Here is an 18,578-nt window from a genome sequence, read left to right as displayed (position 1 = left end):
GTGAAATCAAATTGAGTTTCATCAAATAATTTTTCATCCAAGTGATATAAACTTGACTTAGATCTAATAATGTTTGATCAAAGTGATATTTTTGACAAATAATTTTCATCCAATTGATAAAAAATTGAGTTAGGTCGATTAATGTTATATCCAAGTGTTATCAAATTGAGTTAATGAAATTCTAGGGGGTGTATTTTTCTACACACTTTTGGAAATTTGATTGTAGTCATCTATCAACTTTTTACTATTAATAATTTCCTGCCCAAATTTCTAGAATTAGTACGGCCAACGATATGCCAAATCCAATTGGCATCAAGTAGAATGGCATATTGAGAGCGAAGAGGTTGATGCTGGTTTCGACATTTATTGGTTTTACCCAATCTAAGTAGTCCCTGATATATCGACTGGTTAATTCGAAATGTTCCAAGGGTTTAGTCTCGAAAATATAAAGCATTCTGCAATGAAAAATTCAACCTAAATAATTTTTTCTCTTTTATTGTTAATTATCATTAGTAAACTATAATGGAGACCGGCGTAAATTGGTCATATTTTTAGTTTCATCCCAAATCAGACGTAAGCCCACATTTTGGGCCACCATTTAATATATATTGAACCGCAGATCACCTAACTCATGGACAGGCAACTGAATAGGGAGCTATAGATTTGCTTTAAGCAGTCACAAAAAGGTCATTACTTTTGCTTAATTCCAAAATACCCCTAAATCTCAAAGTTTGGGCAACCATTTTAAATTAATTTAACTAATATCGCGTTGTTTTCTTAATCCAGCGTTAGCGCTTCTAAAATCGCGAAATTACACTCAAGGGAAAATAGACCCCGCCGGGCAAATAGTTCCTCCTCTTTTATGACGTGCGGAACCGATAAAGCAAATTTCTTCTATCTATTTTAAAGCAAATTTTCGCTCCTGTGTTGCCCGTAACCAGGACCGGAAATAAGAAAAATTCTTATAGAACATTTGTCCAGTAACACCCCATTGACTGGAAAATTTATAGGACATTGTCCACTGGAGTGTGCAAAAATAGTATCGCATCTTCATTGCCAAGCTATCAAAACTACGGAAAATTTATTGGTCAAAATGTCCAGTAACCACTTAGTTTAAAAAAAATGATGAAACATTTTTTTAAATTTTATTGGAGAATTTCCAGTGTCCTGTGCTTGTTTCTGGTACTGCACGTAACATTCTAGCTAATCTTCTACACATCAGTTTTACCTTGCCAATTAAAGGCAAGAACCAATTGGATCTCGTTCTCGAGGGTGGATCTAAACCAGTCTTTGCTAAGCATAGCGGGTCAGTCAGTTCCAACCCCTCGACTATGGGTGCATCTACCGACCATTACTGAAATTATTTGCGCAAGGACGGAGGGGTCAATCCGACTCGCCAAGAGGCAACGTCAGATGGAGACAGAGTTTACTATACGAGGGAGGCTAGCCAACTCGCACTGCCTCTAGCGGGGCTTCTTGACGCACCCCTACGCTCTGCAATGGTCTCTTCACCAATGTCAATAATGCAATGGTCTATTGTCATTTGTTTAAACTAAACTACAACCAAGACTTGCTATAAGACATTATATCCTGAGAGAATACGACGTTAATTATTCTCTATGTACTGTAGGCTCGTGCCTAGAGGCCCCGGAGCTCAGGGGGCCCCTGATGGCCAGCCTTAAGCTCTCAGCTGTCATACCGCAGTGGGCCCCCAAGGGTGTTAATCCGGCAGTAGATAGTGGAACCATGGATATGTATGAATATTAAGATATTATAATTACCAAACTCCCCAAATCTCGGAATCTCATCATAAAATACGATAATTTCAAAATCTCGAAATCTTCTCCTTAAATAAAATAATTTAAAATTCTCGAAATACTCATTGAACCGCGAAAGTGTAATACTAAATCCTCAAAAGTTGCAAAATATGCCACTAAATCCTAAAAATCTCCTTCAAAACCCTTGAAAATCTTTAAATATTATGGAAAGTCTTGAAATCTCATTCTAAATTTGAAAATTTTATTGAAAATCTCAAACTAGATGTCAAGTTTTTTAAAATTTCAATATCTGAGGTGAAAACCTCCAAATCCTCATCTGAGGTGATAAGGTAAAACCCGTATTGTGGTTATTGTTTTCTTATGAAATGTTTGAGCGACGCTTTCCATTTCCAAGTTCCACTATCTATACATTACTGGTAACAATTATCGTCAGGAATGGTTGTCATATTAATTCCCTTCCTCTAAACCCCTTAACTTACCCCAGTGTAAAATATTCCGAAAACTCTTTTGGTTGTCCATTGAACATTGAGTGTTCCACTGGAATTACTAATATTTCGCCAAGTACTTCTGATTTTGAAGTGTAAAAACCACCTTTTTCGAAAATTCTTTGCAAATCTTTCTCATCTGGATCGTTCAATGTGGTTTGCAAGGCGAAATTTAAAATAAATTCACTAATAATCAACGCTTTGCCCTTAATTATTTCTTCGTAAAACTCTATGGTCAAAAGGTCAGTGAAGTAAAACAGGTTCTTCTCTTGTACATATTGAAACCATGTTTGCCGTTTTGAATCAGAATTCGCCTAATTTAAATAAGAAAGTAAAAATTAAAAATAAATCTATGTTGGAAAATTTCAACTATATCTCTCCAGAGAATCCTGAATGGTGGGTTTGAAATACTAAAACAACTTTATCTCACCCAATCTTGTAGAACCTCATACACGAAACCTTTGTTCATCACCCACGGATCTACTTTCGTTTGACTAACTAAGTCCTCCAAATTGTCAATAAAAGGGAAACTTTCGAGATAAAATTCTGATTTCAAAAAACATCCCAAGTAGCACAGGAAGAAAGTGAGTGACATGAACCACGTGAATAGAAGAATTTTGACACTTGGATGATCTTCCCAAGAGTTCAGAGCTAAAATTGGAAAATTGGTATTAACGCAAAAATGTTTCAATCTGATGACGGTCGTTAACAACTCTTCTGGTGTTCTTTAATTTATTATGAAATTTCTCTCTATTGCACTAGGACAAAATGTTTTAACTTTGAGAACAAAAGATAAGCTTTATAAGCGGCAATAGTACTTCTTTTAAGTTTAAATGTATAGATCCTTAGTCACATGAAGTTCTATTGTTTTTATTTTTAAACGCAAGCCCTGTCAAAGGTATTCTATTTTTCGCTAAATGTGCTTAACTGGTAACTGCAAAAGTGGAAGAGAGGAAAAGTATGAAAATGGCCGAAAGTCGCGAGTCATCAGAGTTTCGCCGTAAATGACCGTTTTATTGGCGTAGCTATACTGGGCCTGTTAACTTTGAGAACAAAAGATATGCTTCCCTAAGATAGATAAAAGGGAGAAGATAAATCCTCTCCCTTAAAATAGGTCTTGTGTTAACTCGCGTTTACGCGGTTACCGTCATCTGCTATTGTGTATGCTAGAACTTCCTCGATTTGTGTTTGTAGTCAGGACAGAGTAGCTGGTAATGTTTTAAAAGGTATTTGAAGGTATAATATGGATTAAAGTAAGGTTATCGAAGCAATAGAAGAGCACATAACTCTAGATACGTTTAAAACAAATCTCGGTAATTTAGCTTTAGCGCGAGCAGCTTGCGTCGTGATGCGCGTGATCGAGTGGGCTATGGTTAAACCAAGGAGCATAAATGTCTGAACTACTTTCAGTCGCGAGTTTGCAAGCCCATCCGTCACTAGTAAAATAAATAGTAATTGGCGAAACTTTGATGTCCGCGTTTTTTAACACAGGCTCTATTGCCATTGTCATACTTTCCCTCTCATCCACATTTGGTAACTGGTTATGCTTTGTGGAGCAAAATTTCCGGTCTCGCCTAGTACATACTCTGTCTGTTGGAGTTAATTTTCATAGCCTTCTTAAAAACGGGAGTTATACCTCAGACCAAATGACCTTGGACATGCAACTGAATAGGGAGCTGCGTTTGCTTGGAAAAACACCTGACACTAGTGTTGTGGCGGCGGGTGTGGTAAGTTTATTATGAATTCCTATTGAAAAATTTTACATTCGACGGTAAATTGCGGTCGGTAGACGCGTAAAGGCTTGTGATACGCATTGTCATTCGTTAACCCGGATTTAACACGGCTTTGCGTGTACTTACGTTCGAAGAAGATGAGTGAAAACAAGTCAAAAACATTCCACAAAAAAGATTTCACGAAAGTAACTGCGTTACTGACATGATTCGTTTTCCGAAAGTAATCGACGTAAGACATAAGCAGAGATATCGAGACGAGGCTTAACAGTAGGCTAATAACAGTCTGAAATGTGTTAAAGGTTTAATTCGGAATCTATAACCAGAAGTGAGATGAGACTTGAAGTACTGAGCTAGCCAAATTCTTCACTTGGCATTAGTGAATATTCTTGATAACACACCAAAGGTTGGCCCTCTGGTGGCGGTTTCAGAATTTCCCCTCCAAAACGTGAGACGCTCGCGGTGGTAGACGGCCGAACTAGATTCAAGCACCCGCGTCCGTGTTCGGCGGCTTTAGGATGAGGGGAAGGGGATAGGAAATTTTTTGGAACTCGACCAATTTTTTTCTCTCTATGGTCTGGCGCGATGGATGCGGCATAAAATCCTCAAATTTGTTCACTAGTGCCAGGACCTATTACCAATGCTAGAGCCCTTCACTTCTAGTCTCATCTCACTTCTGCTATAACCTAGAGTGCTAAGGTGGTTTTCACTTGGGTATCTGTATTCAAGAAGTCCATGGATGATGTCAATATTTTTTCTGGCGGTGAAGATGTAATATATATATCGGCTGTAGAGAAAATGCCTCTGAACGTCCATCTACTACTATTGTATAATATTTTGTAGTTACACGGTATTGCAACGTATTGCATATCCTATGAAAATAAATCGATGACTTATTTCAACTGTGACGAATGAGTTTTAAACCTAACGAAGAACTATGATTTGTTCTTTTAATCACCTGCAGAGAATCAATTTGGGACTCCAGACGGTTAAACTCAAAATAAGTGAAGTTATTCCATATCATCCTATATTTTTATTAGTAAAATAATTGTTCAGACAATTCATCAGTATTAAAAATGATTATAAATTGTTTAGACATTGATAGGCTTAAATAGCTTGGAAGTACCATAACTAGCTTTCCGACCGTATACAGTTAGTTCTTTTTTTTAATTTTTCAAACCAATAGGGTTTTTGTTTAAAATTCTCTCTGGTGTACGACATGAAATTCCATTTTATACTAGACTATCTCAGCTTTGCTGAAGTGAAAATGGCACTGTGTCAGGGTTGGGTTTTTCCCCAGGACAGTAGGAAATAGTGGGAAAAACTAGTTTGCCTCTGTAGTCAAAATACACCAAAGCGTCATTGCGCTTACGCATTTTAAATATCCGCATGATATTTGTTTTAAGCTACATTTATGCTTGTGGGATTAAGAAACCATAGGGATAGGAAAAAGAATTTTACACTTTAGGAGTGGAAGAGTAGGGTCTCTAATTTTTAATTTCCCACTTCCGGTGGCTTAAGGTCATTACTGTTACTGACTATTGTTAAGAATGTGTGAACGTCTCAACTGATGAAACTTGTAGAGGTTCTAATAGAGGGACTGATTTCTGAACCTATGCAGAAAACAATGTAATAAAGAGACAGTCTGAACACTTTTAACAGTTTTGCTGAATCCTGAACCTTGAACACTGGAAACAATGCAAATGCTTGTAGGTCCGAATGTCTTCGACAAATTTCTTCTAGAACCAAATATTATTTTCTTCGTACACGGTTCAGAATTTTATGTTAGAGAAAAATAGTAGAAATAGCTAATAATAGGGTAAAGTGGGTATTTAATCTAGGAACTCCACTATTTTCAACAGTCTAGACGATCAGTAGACAAGTGAATACCTTCTGTTCTGACTATGATATTACTGAGTTAAGCCTTTGTTTTGAAGCTTTCAAAGGTAAGTAAAGATGGCTATCGAAGAGTTGTACTAGAGGGGTTAAGAAAAGATTGTTCTAGAGGGATTGAGGAATGAAAGCACAAGTGAAGTTCAGCAAATATATTAGTTTCTTTAGAAGTAGATCATGCACGCATATGGATTGTTTTCTAGTATAACGCACTCAGTAGCTAAAGCCACTCTAACAATGCATCTGGAATTCTATCTTTATTAAATGCATGTATGTAAAAAATAAACAGTGGAACTGATAAGTTACTTAGGGTTTGCATGAAATATTTTTTCTTTCTAGCTTAAGCAAATCTAGAACCAAAATTTCAGAAATTTCAAAGAACAAATTTCTGTTTATAAAGACGATGAACTTTAAAGCACTAAACTAGGAACTAATTAAATCAACCTCGGTAAAATCGAGGAGTAAACCATGGTACGTTTTGGCTTTTTCAAGTATAAATAGACAATTACGTAATATTGTGGAGCCTTTTCGAGTAATCAATGTAGGTATTAATGATGTGAAATGATTGTGGAAACATTAAAGATTCCTGTTATAATTAAAAAAAAAGGACGATTTGAGAATTATTCTTATTATTTTTTCCAAAACATCGACCAGAGCAATAAAAGACAACATACGTTTTACGTAATTATGTCTGTCTGATACATTTAAGAGAAGAGGCAAATACGAAACCGTTGGGTTTGGCACACCCATTAACAATTAAAGGAAAGGGAATTAGCTCCCTAGAACCCAGTGAATATACCCAACCGTTTCGAGTTCCTACATATGAAACGTTTGGGCGATGTTCCTTATTTTTAAATACTACCAGAAGCCGATAAGGCTTTACACATGAAGTACGTAACATGTGCCTGGGGGAGCTACACGATATACTCTAAGCTCCTAGTAAAGAACCTCCCCTTACGCGGACTAAAATAGTTCAGTAACGCGGCTCCTTCGGATCCTTGCGATCCTTCCGCCTTTAGAACCGATTTACCTGGTACATAAATTCGGGAACTACTATAAAGACTCAGTAGGGTGTCAAAAATATTCTTTAGATTAAACTTTTCACAATACCAAAGATTATTTACGAGTAAGGCACGAAGATCTTATCAATCAGGGTAGCTTTTACTAGGACTATTTAAGACGCCGTGTATCTGTTTTTTAGGAGGAAGTTTTTCTATTCTCGCGGCTACGGCGAGCCCAGCCACCCGCGGCTCGAGAATCGGGATACCGCTGATACCTAGCCAAGGCTTAGTGTAAATTTCGACTCTACTATTATTCGCAGAGCTAATTTACTGTTGAAATTAAAAAAAATTCTTATAATATTTAGTTCAAGACTTACTAAATGTCTCGAAAATTTTCAAAACTTGAGCTATAAAACGTTGAATATATTATAACAACTAACGAACTTTACCGCAAATTTGCCTTCCGAGCTTATGTCGACGGTGAGGTCGAGTCGAGGTCCGTTGCAAGAAAATAGTACTGTAGCCGTCGCCGATTGGTCTGGCATTAAAGAGGTTATCTACGGTTAGGGGCTTATGATTGGTGTAGCTCCCCCAGGCACATGTTACGTACTTCATGTGTAAAGCCTAATCGGCTTCTGATACTACCATCTTCACAGACAGATATCATAGGGAAAGAAGGGTTTCAGTTATATTGATAAAGTGACACACCTATAATTTTAGTCGCTATTCCACGCGAAAATATCTTTTCTATTGTTACCATCAAAGTTCTTTTAGGCTTTAATGATGTAATTATCAGGGTATTTGAAAACCGAATAAAACAAAACGCTATCATGTAAAACGCACGTCTTAGCACAAAAAACAAATCTTACCTCCACAACGGCTATGTTTAGATTTAGTCCTTGCGTAAATCTGTCAAAGAAAATTTAGTTTCATGCACTGTAATTGGGTGAACCAAATTTATAAAAATCCTTCTACACATTTTGGAATATAATTTAATAAAGCGATGTTGCTATTTCAATTTCATGCAATATCTAATTCTACTAAATCAAATTTAGTTCAAAACTTAATAAATAATAATTTTATGAAAAAGAAACTCATTCAAATTTCAAAGCTCCACGCAATATGATTTTTTAAAACCAAATTTCATGTAAAACTTCCTGAATCATAAATTACCCCATAAAATTAAAACTTCAAACAATAGCTCTAGGCAATCATATTTTGTCAAACTTTTTCTTTAAATATTTATACAACTTACTTTAAAAAATAAAAATTTATGCGTCAAAATTTACTCTACAAAAATTATATTTTATCAAACCAAATTTCAACAATAGCTCTAGGCAATATATAATATTTTATTAAACAAACTTTTCTTTAAATATTTATACAATTTAATTTAAAAAAATCTATCCTTATCATTTTTTCAAAATTAATGCAACTGATAAAATTATGATGCAATGATAATTATTTTATTAAACTATTGCAATAACTAAAGTATTATATTTATTTCTTGGTTTTAAGCGTTGTTGTGTACTGACCTATATTGTACGACTCGATCGTCATCATACGCCTTGGCATAATTGTTCTCCTGTGACTTCATTTTGCAAAATGGCAGCGCTAATAACTCAGAATAAAAAATATTTCTTAGATAGAAAGTATACGCTTATCAGTTCAATAATTGAAAATACTTACTATCGAAATGACTGTTAAGTGTATTTCCTTCATTTCTCTCTCACTTATCTCAACGAGTTCTTCAGTCGTTATGAGCTGATATACATATCGTTATCCTAGTTTACTGTTACTGTAATAAGTCTCAGTCGCGTGCTACTTTAATATGTCGACTTGTCACTTCCAGTGAGAGAAAGGGAACGAGAATGTTGTTCGTTGCAAAATTAAAATCAAAAATAAATAAAAGATGAAAAATTTATAACCGCCTATCCTTCTTCCTTTGTCCATGGATTTTGTGCTGTTTCATAGTCAGAAGAGCCCGTGTTAGAGGCTAGCCAATATGAAATCAATAAAGAATTACTTGCTGCGATTAGAGATGTGAAATTACTGTAATTTTTAAAAATGGTAATTTACCGAAAAATTACCAGTAAATCACCGTTTAAAATTTCGGAATAACAAAAACTACCGTAATTTATGGTATTTTATATTTTCACAGTCTTATTATCGCTGTAATTTACCTATTTTACCGGTAAATTACCATTATAATATTACGGTAAGATATAAATCGGTAATTTACGCGGTTTTTGGTAAATTACCGACAATTTACGAACGGTAAATTACCGAGTCACTTCTCTAACTGCGATGAAACTAATCGTGGCGTCCGTCACTACCTTGCGCAAAGGAATATATTGAGGAAAATACTCATCTGAAACGGCTGCATTTGAGGGCGAGGAAGAACATGATTAGGTTTCGTTACAGTAAATAGGCATGACTTAAGCGGATGATAACAATAAGTGGGACATTTGGGGAAAATCCTCAATGATAGTCTGTTTCAGAGCGATTTCGCAATCGCGAAATTTGGAAGCGGAATTACGTCATTCCGGAACCGGAATATTTATAGTAGCCTATAGCTGTTAAAAGACATTGGATAACTCCGCCGACCGTCAAGAGGACTATCGGTATAGTAACAAAAACATTAAGCCTTGGTTTATTTTCAACAGATTGAGCTTCACCGCATTTTGATTCAAAGTTCTTGAAGCTTCATTTTTATTGGTTTTCAGTATACTAATCATGTTTAATTCGTTTTAAGCTCAAACATAAACGGGATAGAGTTCGCAAAGCGAGTCGGCCGGCCATAATAAACAGCCCTGCGATTTTTGTGGTGTACTATTTCCATAAGGGTCAATATCATTGGTAGAAAATGAAGCCACGTGGACCAATAGCTTATAAATTCCAAGTATTAATAGGACCTAAAAACATACTAGATAGTCCTAGATCAGTCCTTTTTTTGTCTCGTCCGTCTTGAAACAAACATTAATTACGAATTTTGTACTGATATAATGTGTACTATCCCACTTATTTTATCATCCGCTTATGGCATTTGGGATTTAAGTCATTTTACAAAACTGGTTCTATTCTCCATACTGCTTGTCACTCGTCCAAGGCGCAGTCAAACTCTTTTTGTTTTATATTTATTTTTGTAAATTTTTAAATCCCAGTCGGAAAATATTCATCTGTTATGCTGTCATGATTGCAATCTAATTGGATATCTGACATCGCAAACGACACAACTACTTAATAATTCAGTACAAATAATAACAATGCGTAATTAAAAATATAAATATTATACATGTTTAATTATTTAGTGAGCCTTTTTTAAAAACACATAAATTATTTTATGTATTTCCATGTCAGAAAAGAACCCTTGGGTTATAGAGTGGACGCTTGGCTAGATGACGTACGAGTTGAAGCCAAAAATAAAACCATCATTTGGGGAAAGTTACCAGTTCGCAGTTTTTATGCGAAACTTCATAGTTACAGACAGTCTAAGAAATTGAATTGAAATGGTGCAATTAGAATAAGTCAATGGTCAAGGATGATGGAAAATGTCTAAAAAAGGCTCCAACGTTAGCATGTTGAGTAAATCCAGGTTGGTTCAGTCCTGCCTAATACCAAAGGATAAAGGAATGCCCATGGTTAGAATAATATTGAATTTTCTCAGTAATGAGAGTTAGTATACGAAACATTTTTGTTATCAAAAGGACTGGTTTTACTCGTTTACTCCTTGTCAAGGGCATGCAAGAATTGGTGAAGGATGTTCCCCGGTGGAAGGAAGAGGTGACATATCTATGACGGAGTCAAACATTCAAGTTACAGGATGTCATTTACGCGCCCATTATGGGACGTAATTTGATATCTGAACGTATAATTGATCACGGTGGATATAGTGGGCACAGGGAGGCATTAAAATATACTACATATTTTCCCGATGGAAGGACAGCATTAGTAGCACCACTGTCAGAGGATAATTTTTATACTGTTAATGCCACCGTATTAATACATGGACCACCGGGAAAGGATTCGGACGATTTCGCAACGGCGTATGTGTCTGACAGAAAAGGTATACAAAAACCACAGCGTTGGCATCAACGTTTTGGCCACATAAATCAACAAGATCTGAAAAACATGGCTTGCAAAGGTATGCTGAAGGGCTTGGAAACTCTGAAAGGATCTCTACTAGTTGTTCTACTAGTCATCTGGCTAAATCCACAAATCAACCTCACAGGCGAATTTACGAGATTAAAAGCAAAGATTTACTAGACTTGGTTCAGGGCGACGTATGGGAACCAGGTCCGGAGGGCTCGATCAGTGGAGCGAAGAATTTTATAACGTTTGTAGATGACAAGAGCCGTTATCTTACCACTAGTGGTTACGCAGTGCAACTTGGACCATCTACAGTATTCTGGAGGTCCCTACGACAGGAGTCCGTATCCCTCTCTACAATAGAGGCGGAGTATGTTGCTGTATCCGAGGCCACTAAAGAACTACTCTGACTTATACCTATAATTCAAGAACTAGAGCAATTTGGTGTATATATCAGACATCCTAAGATTTACTGTGATAATCAATCTGCACTCTTCTTTTCCGAGAACTGTGTAGAGAACCATCGATCTAAGCACTTTGACATTAGATACCATTTTGTAAGAGATATATTAGCTAAAAATGTGTTAAAGTTAAAGTTTGTAGAAACCAAAAAAAACCTAGCTGATATTTTTACTAAATTATTAGGGAAAATGAATTTTGTGAACGGAATTAAGATGTTAAATACTGAATAGCTAATGTTTAATTGTTGAATGTGTTAATCAATCAAAGTACAGTACAGAATTTTGTATTATGTCAAAGAGGGCGACTGTGAGAAAATGAACTTTGACTTAATGTTTAAATTCACCACTAGTGGCGCCCTAGTAACTTTAGCCTTTTCTTGGGTCAGCTTTCTTGATGCAAATTCTCAGTCTAGTTTTGGATGTCATGACTTAACGTTCATGAACTCTTCTTACCCTCGCCTTTCATTTCATTAATTTAATGTATATTGTCAATATGTTTAGTTAACCTTGTTTATTAAAAGCCTTAGTTATATAATTTCCCCAGCGATATTTATTTTTGGGAACAAAATTATTAAGTAAGGAAAAATACGGAAATTTCTTTAAATGGTTTTTTAGATCTCAATTTAAAAACTACATATAGAAAGAAGTGGCATCCTAACAAAAATACCAACGTGCAAAAATATACGAAGCTTCGTTTTGGAACTGCTACGCCGCATAAGCTCAGAGATCCCATGTACAGCCAAGTTACATAAAAAATATTTTTTGAATTTTATACACTTAAACATATTGTCACTTGGCTTATAGCACAGCGAAAATGAGAAAGTAATAATAATATTACCAATAGCATTACCAAGTGAAGATACGCATTATAGATGTATAAAAGAAACTTCATAAAATTTTATTTATAACTTGGCTGTAAATGGCATATCAGAACACTTTACGGTGTAACAGGTCCAAAGTGAAGCTTGTCATATTTTTACATGTTATTGTTTTGTACATATAACTAGTTTAAAAGTTCATTTAAGTTTAAATTATTATACTCTTTAGGCTTCTATAATTTTAACTCACAAAATATGAAGTTACAACTAAGAAACCCATGTAGGTTTACAAGTTTAATTTGCCCATTAACCAGGATCTGGAGTTCCGTTAACTTTCGGTTGATTGTAATGGCTTCCAGAGTCCAGACCGCCGTCAGTGTCGTGATTAGCGTGAAGTTTGTAATAGCTTTGTAGTTTAGATTTTGAATAGCTTATGTTTCTTTGCTAATTAGGAAAAAAGTCGACGCTCAATGTAACTAATCAACTCATGCCCAAAAAACGACGCATCTTAACACGATTTATGTGATAATATAAATATTTAACCCGAGACTAGAGGTGAGTGAGCATACCAGATATAGCGGGCTCAAGCGACCGCGGGCAGTGTCCCTAAGGACAACGACCGTTATTCCGAGGGCTGAATTTAAGTTTCACGAGTTTGTTGGTTACCGATGTGTGCCCGCTGTTGCTGGCGGGCATTGTATGATATATGGCACTGCATGATATACAATGTACAGTTCCACAATGGCGCCTGAAGATTGCATTGAGCAGGCTTGATCACGTTTTAGTTGTTAATCTCTAGATTTTTGACTTTGCATGCCTATCATTGAACAAAAAGTTATGTGCAGGCCTATCGTCGAACATAAACTTATATACAGGCGTTCGTTAGACCATGCGTGTATTATTCTACTACGTGAAAGAGAGAACTAAAATCGCCAGGCTTCCGCCCACGATGTTTACAACTGGCTACCCATCACGATAAAAGGACACTATTTTTTGAAACAATACCGTGATGCGTAAGCATCTGTGCAAGGATATTGGTTTTGTCGTGATGGTTTAAAAAGGGGAACTCTGCTCGGTTGGCGCCCCTTTAGTGAAACTTTCCTGTGTAGCTCCAAACGCCGAGAAAATGTGCTGCCGCCTAGGCGAAAAAGCTTGCAACTCAGTTTATTTCTAACGAATTTTCTACTCCCCCTTTCTCCCATCCGTTACCGCACCAACGACGAAGCCACGCTTCCTTTAGCTTCGCACTTCTTTTTTTTTTCACCAAACCCCCCTCCCCCATGGATGATGCTCGCGCCACGTGACCGTTGATGGAAGGGATAGCTTAAGAATGTTAAACTGGGGGACGAAAAACGCCAGACTGGGTTTTCTTTTTGCCCCTATATAGAGTAGTGGCACTCCATGTTAATTTCTCATATATCGTAACGTAGCCAAAGACAGGGAGGTGCCATTACTCTATAGTCTTACTGCCATGATTTTCCTGGGGACTGCGGTATTGGGGTTCGGAGTTTTTAGAGGGCAAAGGTTTGAACTGAAACCCCTAAGGAGGTGGTACCTCCCCCCCTTTTTTCTAAATAAGGGCAGGGTAGCTTCGACAACCTGAATAGTTTGACAACCAAACACCTATAGTTGATTCCTTTCAGGGGCGTGCCAACTACGGGGGCAGCGGGGGCCTTCGCCCCCGCTCAAATTTTCAACTCCATGGGACTTTAACATTAGGCAGCCATTTTGCCCCAGCTCCAGCAGAAAATATGGGCCCATGTTGGCACGCCCCTGATTCCTTTATTCCCTTTTCCCAATGGCATACACACGCCTTTCAATCCATTTTCTCACTCTCTATGTGCTAAAGGCTAGTAGCTATGAATAGAAAGGTCTTTTATAAAGATTCACTATTTTTTGGATTCGATATTTTTAACTTAAAATGAAACTATGGAGACAAACATCTATGCTCCTGTTTACCCGCACTTGAGAAACCGTACTTGCCCTTATATATTGGCTAATGCTCCTCAACTTTTACAATACCGTCAAGTGAGGTTGAACAAGAGTATATAATGAGCATTTTTATTTATTTCTTGGAAAAACTGAAAAAGTACATTGGTTTGAACGTTCTTCAAACGAAAGGGACGTGATCCTTCTGTGAACACCTGACATGAAATGATTATTTTTATCCCGATCTAATTCCTTATATCGTGTGATATTTGCGAAGTGTTTCGAACATACTTCTTTCTGAAATGAAATGACTCGTTAATCGCTTTACAATTACCTTTGCCATGTGTAATTGGCGAGTTGTTCTGGGTACACTTTATTATGAAAGGCGGCGATTAAATAATGATGTTATAATCACTGCAGTAACCGTAATAGTGAGTATCCCCTCGACGTGACTGAATTCTCTCTCCATTTCTTCGGTGACCACATTCCAATGCGCCTAAACATTTCTTTTATCTCCTTTTAAAATAATGAACGAATGAACTTGTATTCAAGGTAAAAATGTCAGAACCGGCCGATATTATGGGTGTGTTTGGGAAGCACTAGCCACCCGGAATTTCACTTTAAAGCAGAGTTGATACTAAGAAAAGGGTAGGAAAACCTCAATTACCCTCCCGAAATTAACACCATCCGCCAAGACTGAGAAATAGTATACATTCATGGATCTGGAGGGAATTCTTAGAACCCAAACAAAAATAAAATCACATTTCTGGTTTACAGACCCCCTTTACCTACTAACTATAGAAAATTTCGGAATATAAATACTGAGTAACCAACCCACAAGGGAGAGGCGGCCATTGGGGTATTCTCCCTCGCGCCAAGAAGAGACGCCACAATGAGCCCGAGTTCACTGCTCGCGGGAGGCTAGCCAACTCGCACTGAATCTAGCGGGGTTTCTTGGCGCCAAGGAGGATACCGCAATGGTACCGTATTTTAATTTCTGAAATGGTCTATACGTAGATGCCGTAGCATTCTCGTAGCAAGGCGGATTTATAAGAGAGGAGGTTCAGAGTCAGACAAAATGCACGTAGTCCGCAGTTCATAAAATTACACTGTGTCGTACTTCCCCAGTTACCATGATTACCACTACCCCCTCACGGCAAGAGAGCGTACGTTCTCGCCCATGCGTTCAAGCCCCCTTTTTCTAGCCTCATCAGCTTGTTTATAATTTTGAATATTCCTCGTTTGCAAGAACGATCACGTGACGTGCGCCTTTACCAACGGCTTACGCGCCGATGCATGTTTTTTATTTCCACATTTCCAAAACGAGTCTTCTCTCTTATACATCCTCCTTTCCTTTAGCGAGCCGGCGCAAAAATTTTCCAACACCATCACACCCTTACCCCACTCAAAGTAACTAAGCAAGTACCAGTCCATAACCTCTGCCCCTTAATGCCAATAAGGATGAATACATACATCTCCTTTGCTAATTACCACCTGGTATTATCTATCATTCGATGTTGCTAACAAAGACCAAAATTATTTTGCAATGTGCTAAGGTTGTACAATACCCAACAATGGTCTAAGGCTGTGCAGTGCATGACGCATAAGTTTTTTCTCCTTTCCTAAATCGTAGAAAATGTCTTTAGCCTACCTATTCTCTCCCAAACCTGTCGCGATTTATAGATACAATAGTTTGAAGCGCTACACCCTTTCCCTCTTGAAGCTGGCAGTTTAACAGCTCTATGATTAGACACGGTTATACGAGAAAGAATCACAACATTGTATAGAAAACCCTGGTTGCTAAAGGCTTGTCTATATACATGTACAGGTACACAAACTGGTTCTGATGTTGTAAGACTGAAGTCAGGCCCGATATAGAGTAATGGCAGTACTACCTATGCAAACGGCATACCTTCTATCTCTTAGCTCAGCGTCATGCCCCTACTTGGCGCGTACAGTATCCTCTCTTACAAAAGCGCGCCCAGAGGGAGGGATACACAGTTTACACCCCTCTCTACCACCATTAGTCTATACACTGTATCCTCAAAAAGTGTTTATAAATACGAAGTTTGAAAAAGTATTCTAACTATTGCGACTGTCCACTTAAAATATCGCGAGTGTCCACGTAAAATATCGCGAGTGTCCATTTAAAATATCGCGAGCGTCGATTTAAAATATCGCGAGCGTCCATTTAAAATATCGCGAATGTCCATTTAAAATATCGCGAATGTCCATTTAAAATATCGCGAATGTCCATTTAAAATATCGCGAGCGTCCACTTAAAATAACGCGAGTGTCCATTTAAAATATCGCGAGTGTCCATTTAAAATATCGCGAGTGTCCATTTAAAATATCGCGAGCGTCCATTTAAAATATCGCGAATGTCCACTTAAAATATCGCGAGTGTCCACTTAAAATAACGCGAGTGTCCATTTAAAATATCGCGAGTGTCCATTTAAAATAACGCGAGTGTCCATTTAAAATATCGCGAGTGTCCATTTAAAATATCGCGAGTGTCCATTTAAAATATCGCGAGTGTCCATTTAAAATATCGCGAGTGTCCATTTAAAATATCGCGAGTGTCCATTTAAAATATCGCGAGTGTCCATTTAAAATATCGCGAGCGTCTATTTAAAATATCGCGAGCGTCTATTTAAAATATCGCGAGCGTCCATTTAAATTTTGTCAAGCGTCCAGTTCAATTTCATTTTGGTTCTCCCAGTGTTAGTAAGCCAAGAGGCTGCAGGGAGAAAGGCTAGCAGTAGTGGTCGGCAATTGGATAGGATAATATCTGTTTGTTTTATCTTTATTCATAATTTGAAATTATCCACGGGAAGTCTATGATTAATGCAATGTAATCACGAATAATTATCTAATTATTATTCATGAATAACTGATTAACCAAAATTCTGTGGATTATCTTGTCCAAACGCCGACCACTAGCTAGCAGTGCAGTTTGAATTAGTACTTGACCATCTTGGCTGACGTAGAATGCCTCCCAATCACAACATGGCACTGAAGATAAAGCTCGGAGAGGGAGCAACTTCTCCCACCCCAATAATTTCAAACATTATTCACACGCCCTGTTAAATTATCAGTAACGTCCTGGTGTATACGTATAATATAAAAGTCACAAAATGTTTAGTCACTAATTGGTCAAACTTAACATTCGTCACTAATTGGTCAAACTTAACATTCGATTTTTACCTCATTTTATTTTTGATGTTCATTACCAAACACCACTAAAATAATTTTCCTGATAAAACAAAGCATGAATTAAAACCAGGCATGGATATAGTTTTGATGCTTTTATTAATAGTTACCTTTCATCTTCATATAAAACAGTTCAGAACACAATTGACTTCATGTGATATGAAGAAAGCTCAATTCGTTTCTTACTAACCGTCTTTCTGAAATCCCGAAGAAAGATACCTAACCGATCGCTAAACGCGCCCGGCCCCAAGCCCCCAACCAAACCAAGTCGAATCAGTGTTGCCAATGTTCAAACTGTCAATTTCCCTCCCTGCTATGACTATAACAGCATAGTACAAAAAAAAATTCCAAGAATAAAAGAAGTTCCCAGGTGCAAAAAAGAAAAACCGCTCCTCGCTGTCACGAAAGAATGAGGAAAAGGGGTTCAAAATGGACTGCAAGGTTTTGCGCTCTAGGCGAGCTTCATTTATATTGACACGTGGAGTCCAGGTTGAGGGGCAAATAGAGTCTGTGTAACACACGTGACGCGATTCATCCACTCGTAGGGTATGGTCCTTTTTTCAAATTTTAGGCCACCGCCCCCAACGCGAGCGCCATCTAGCGTTCTAGATCGGTAATAAACGTCGCCGACGCTACCTAGTAATGCATGAAAGAAGCTCCGTTTTATAACTATTTCCAAAGAAATTTTATAGAGATTAGGCATTTTTATTTACAAATATTAACTAGGCCTACTGGTATACGCAGATAGTAGATGCTTTAAAAGTAGAATATAGCAAGATTGGATCTAATAGGTTTAAAAAATATGATATATCAAATTAGGCAAGAATCTAGGGTTACACTCTAAGAAAATGGGGTGTGCTTTAACACCTTTAAAAGTCGTTTATATGGGTCCAAATTTGACACCGTTACAGGTGTTCATTTACACCCCTGAAAGGGTTAAACAACACTTATTTGAGCAATTGGTGGCAAAGATAAGTATAAAATTGTGCAACAGAGGTGCAGTTTAACACCTTTTTACCTCTCCGTGTGACGTAGTCCAGGAGAGGTTCTGTAACGGCCGTGTCTGTGTGTGTGTTTGTCTGTGTGTCTGTCCGTTGTTACACCCACGTGACCGCGTTCGCAGTTTGCGTATCGGAGCAAACGTGTTCCCAATTTCCGGACCGCATTGACAGGTCACAGAA

General features: G+C 37.4%; 1 protein-coding gene and 1 long non-coding RNA gene across 3 annotated transcripts; both read right to left on the bottom strand.

Moving 5' to 3' along the window:
* Window positions 1-247: 247 nt before the first annotated feature.
* On the bottom strand, window positions 248-5,081 carry LOC149679012 (uncharacterized). Its single transcript, XM_089835963.1, has 6 exons — window positions 4,952-5,081; window positions 4,704-4,865; window positions 4,123-4,279; window positions 2,694-2,914; window positions 2,258-2,577; window positions 248-455 (listed from the first exon to the last, which is right to left on the bottom strand). Exons 1-6 carry the CDS (start codon window positions 5,015-5,017, stop codon window positions 248-250), a joined length of 1,134 nt encoding a protein of 377 aa, XP_089692089.1. The 5' UTR covers window positions 5,018-5,081.
* Window positions 5,082-8,236: 3,155 nt separating this feature from the next.
* On the bottom strand, window positions 8,237-18,029 carry LOC149679011 (uncharacterized). 2 transcript variants are annotated; one of them, XR_016366197.1, is made up of 6 exons: window positions 17,508-18,029; window positions 17,392-17,440; window positions 14,519-14,700; window positions 10,183-10,378; window positions 8,577-10,102; window positions 8,237-8,508 (listed from the first exon to the last, which is right to left on the bottom strand). It is a non-coding gene; the product is annotated as an uncharacterized LOC149679011 (long non-coding RNA). The 2 variants fall into 2 exon arrangements; XR_016366196.1 differs by lacking the exons at window positions 8,237-8,508; window positions 8,577-10,102; window positions 10,183-10,378 and having other exon boundaries at window positions 14,396-14,700.
* Window positions 18,030-18,578: the final 549 nt, after the last annotated feature.

The sequence above is a fragment of the Phalangium opilio genome, unplaced genomic scaffold (genome assembly GCF_054372755.1).
Source record: "Phalangium opilio isolate 3A_F unplaced genomic scaffold, DU_Popi_V2 ptg000042l_1, whole genome shotgun sequence".
NCBI classification, from domain to species: domain Eukaryota; kingdom Metazoa; phylum Arthropoda; class Arachnida; order Opiliones; family Phalangiidae; genus Phalangium; species Phalangium opilio.
The sequence above is the reverse complement of the archived record's forward strand: the minus strand, read 5'-3'. Positions and strand labels throughout refer to the sequence as shown.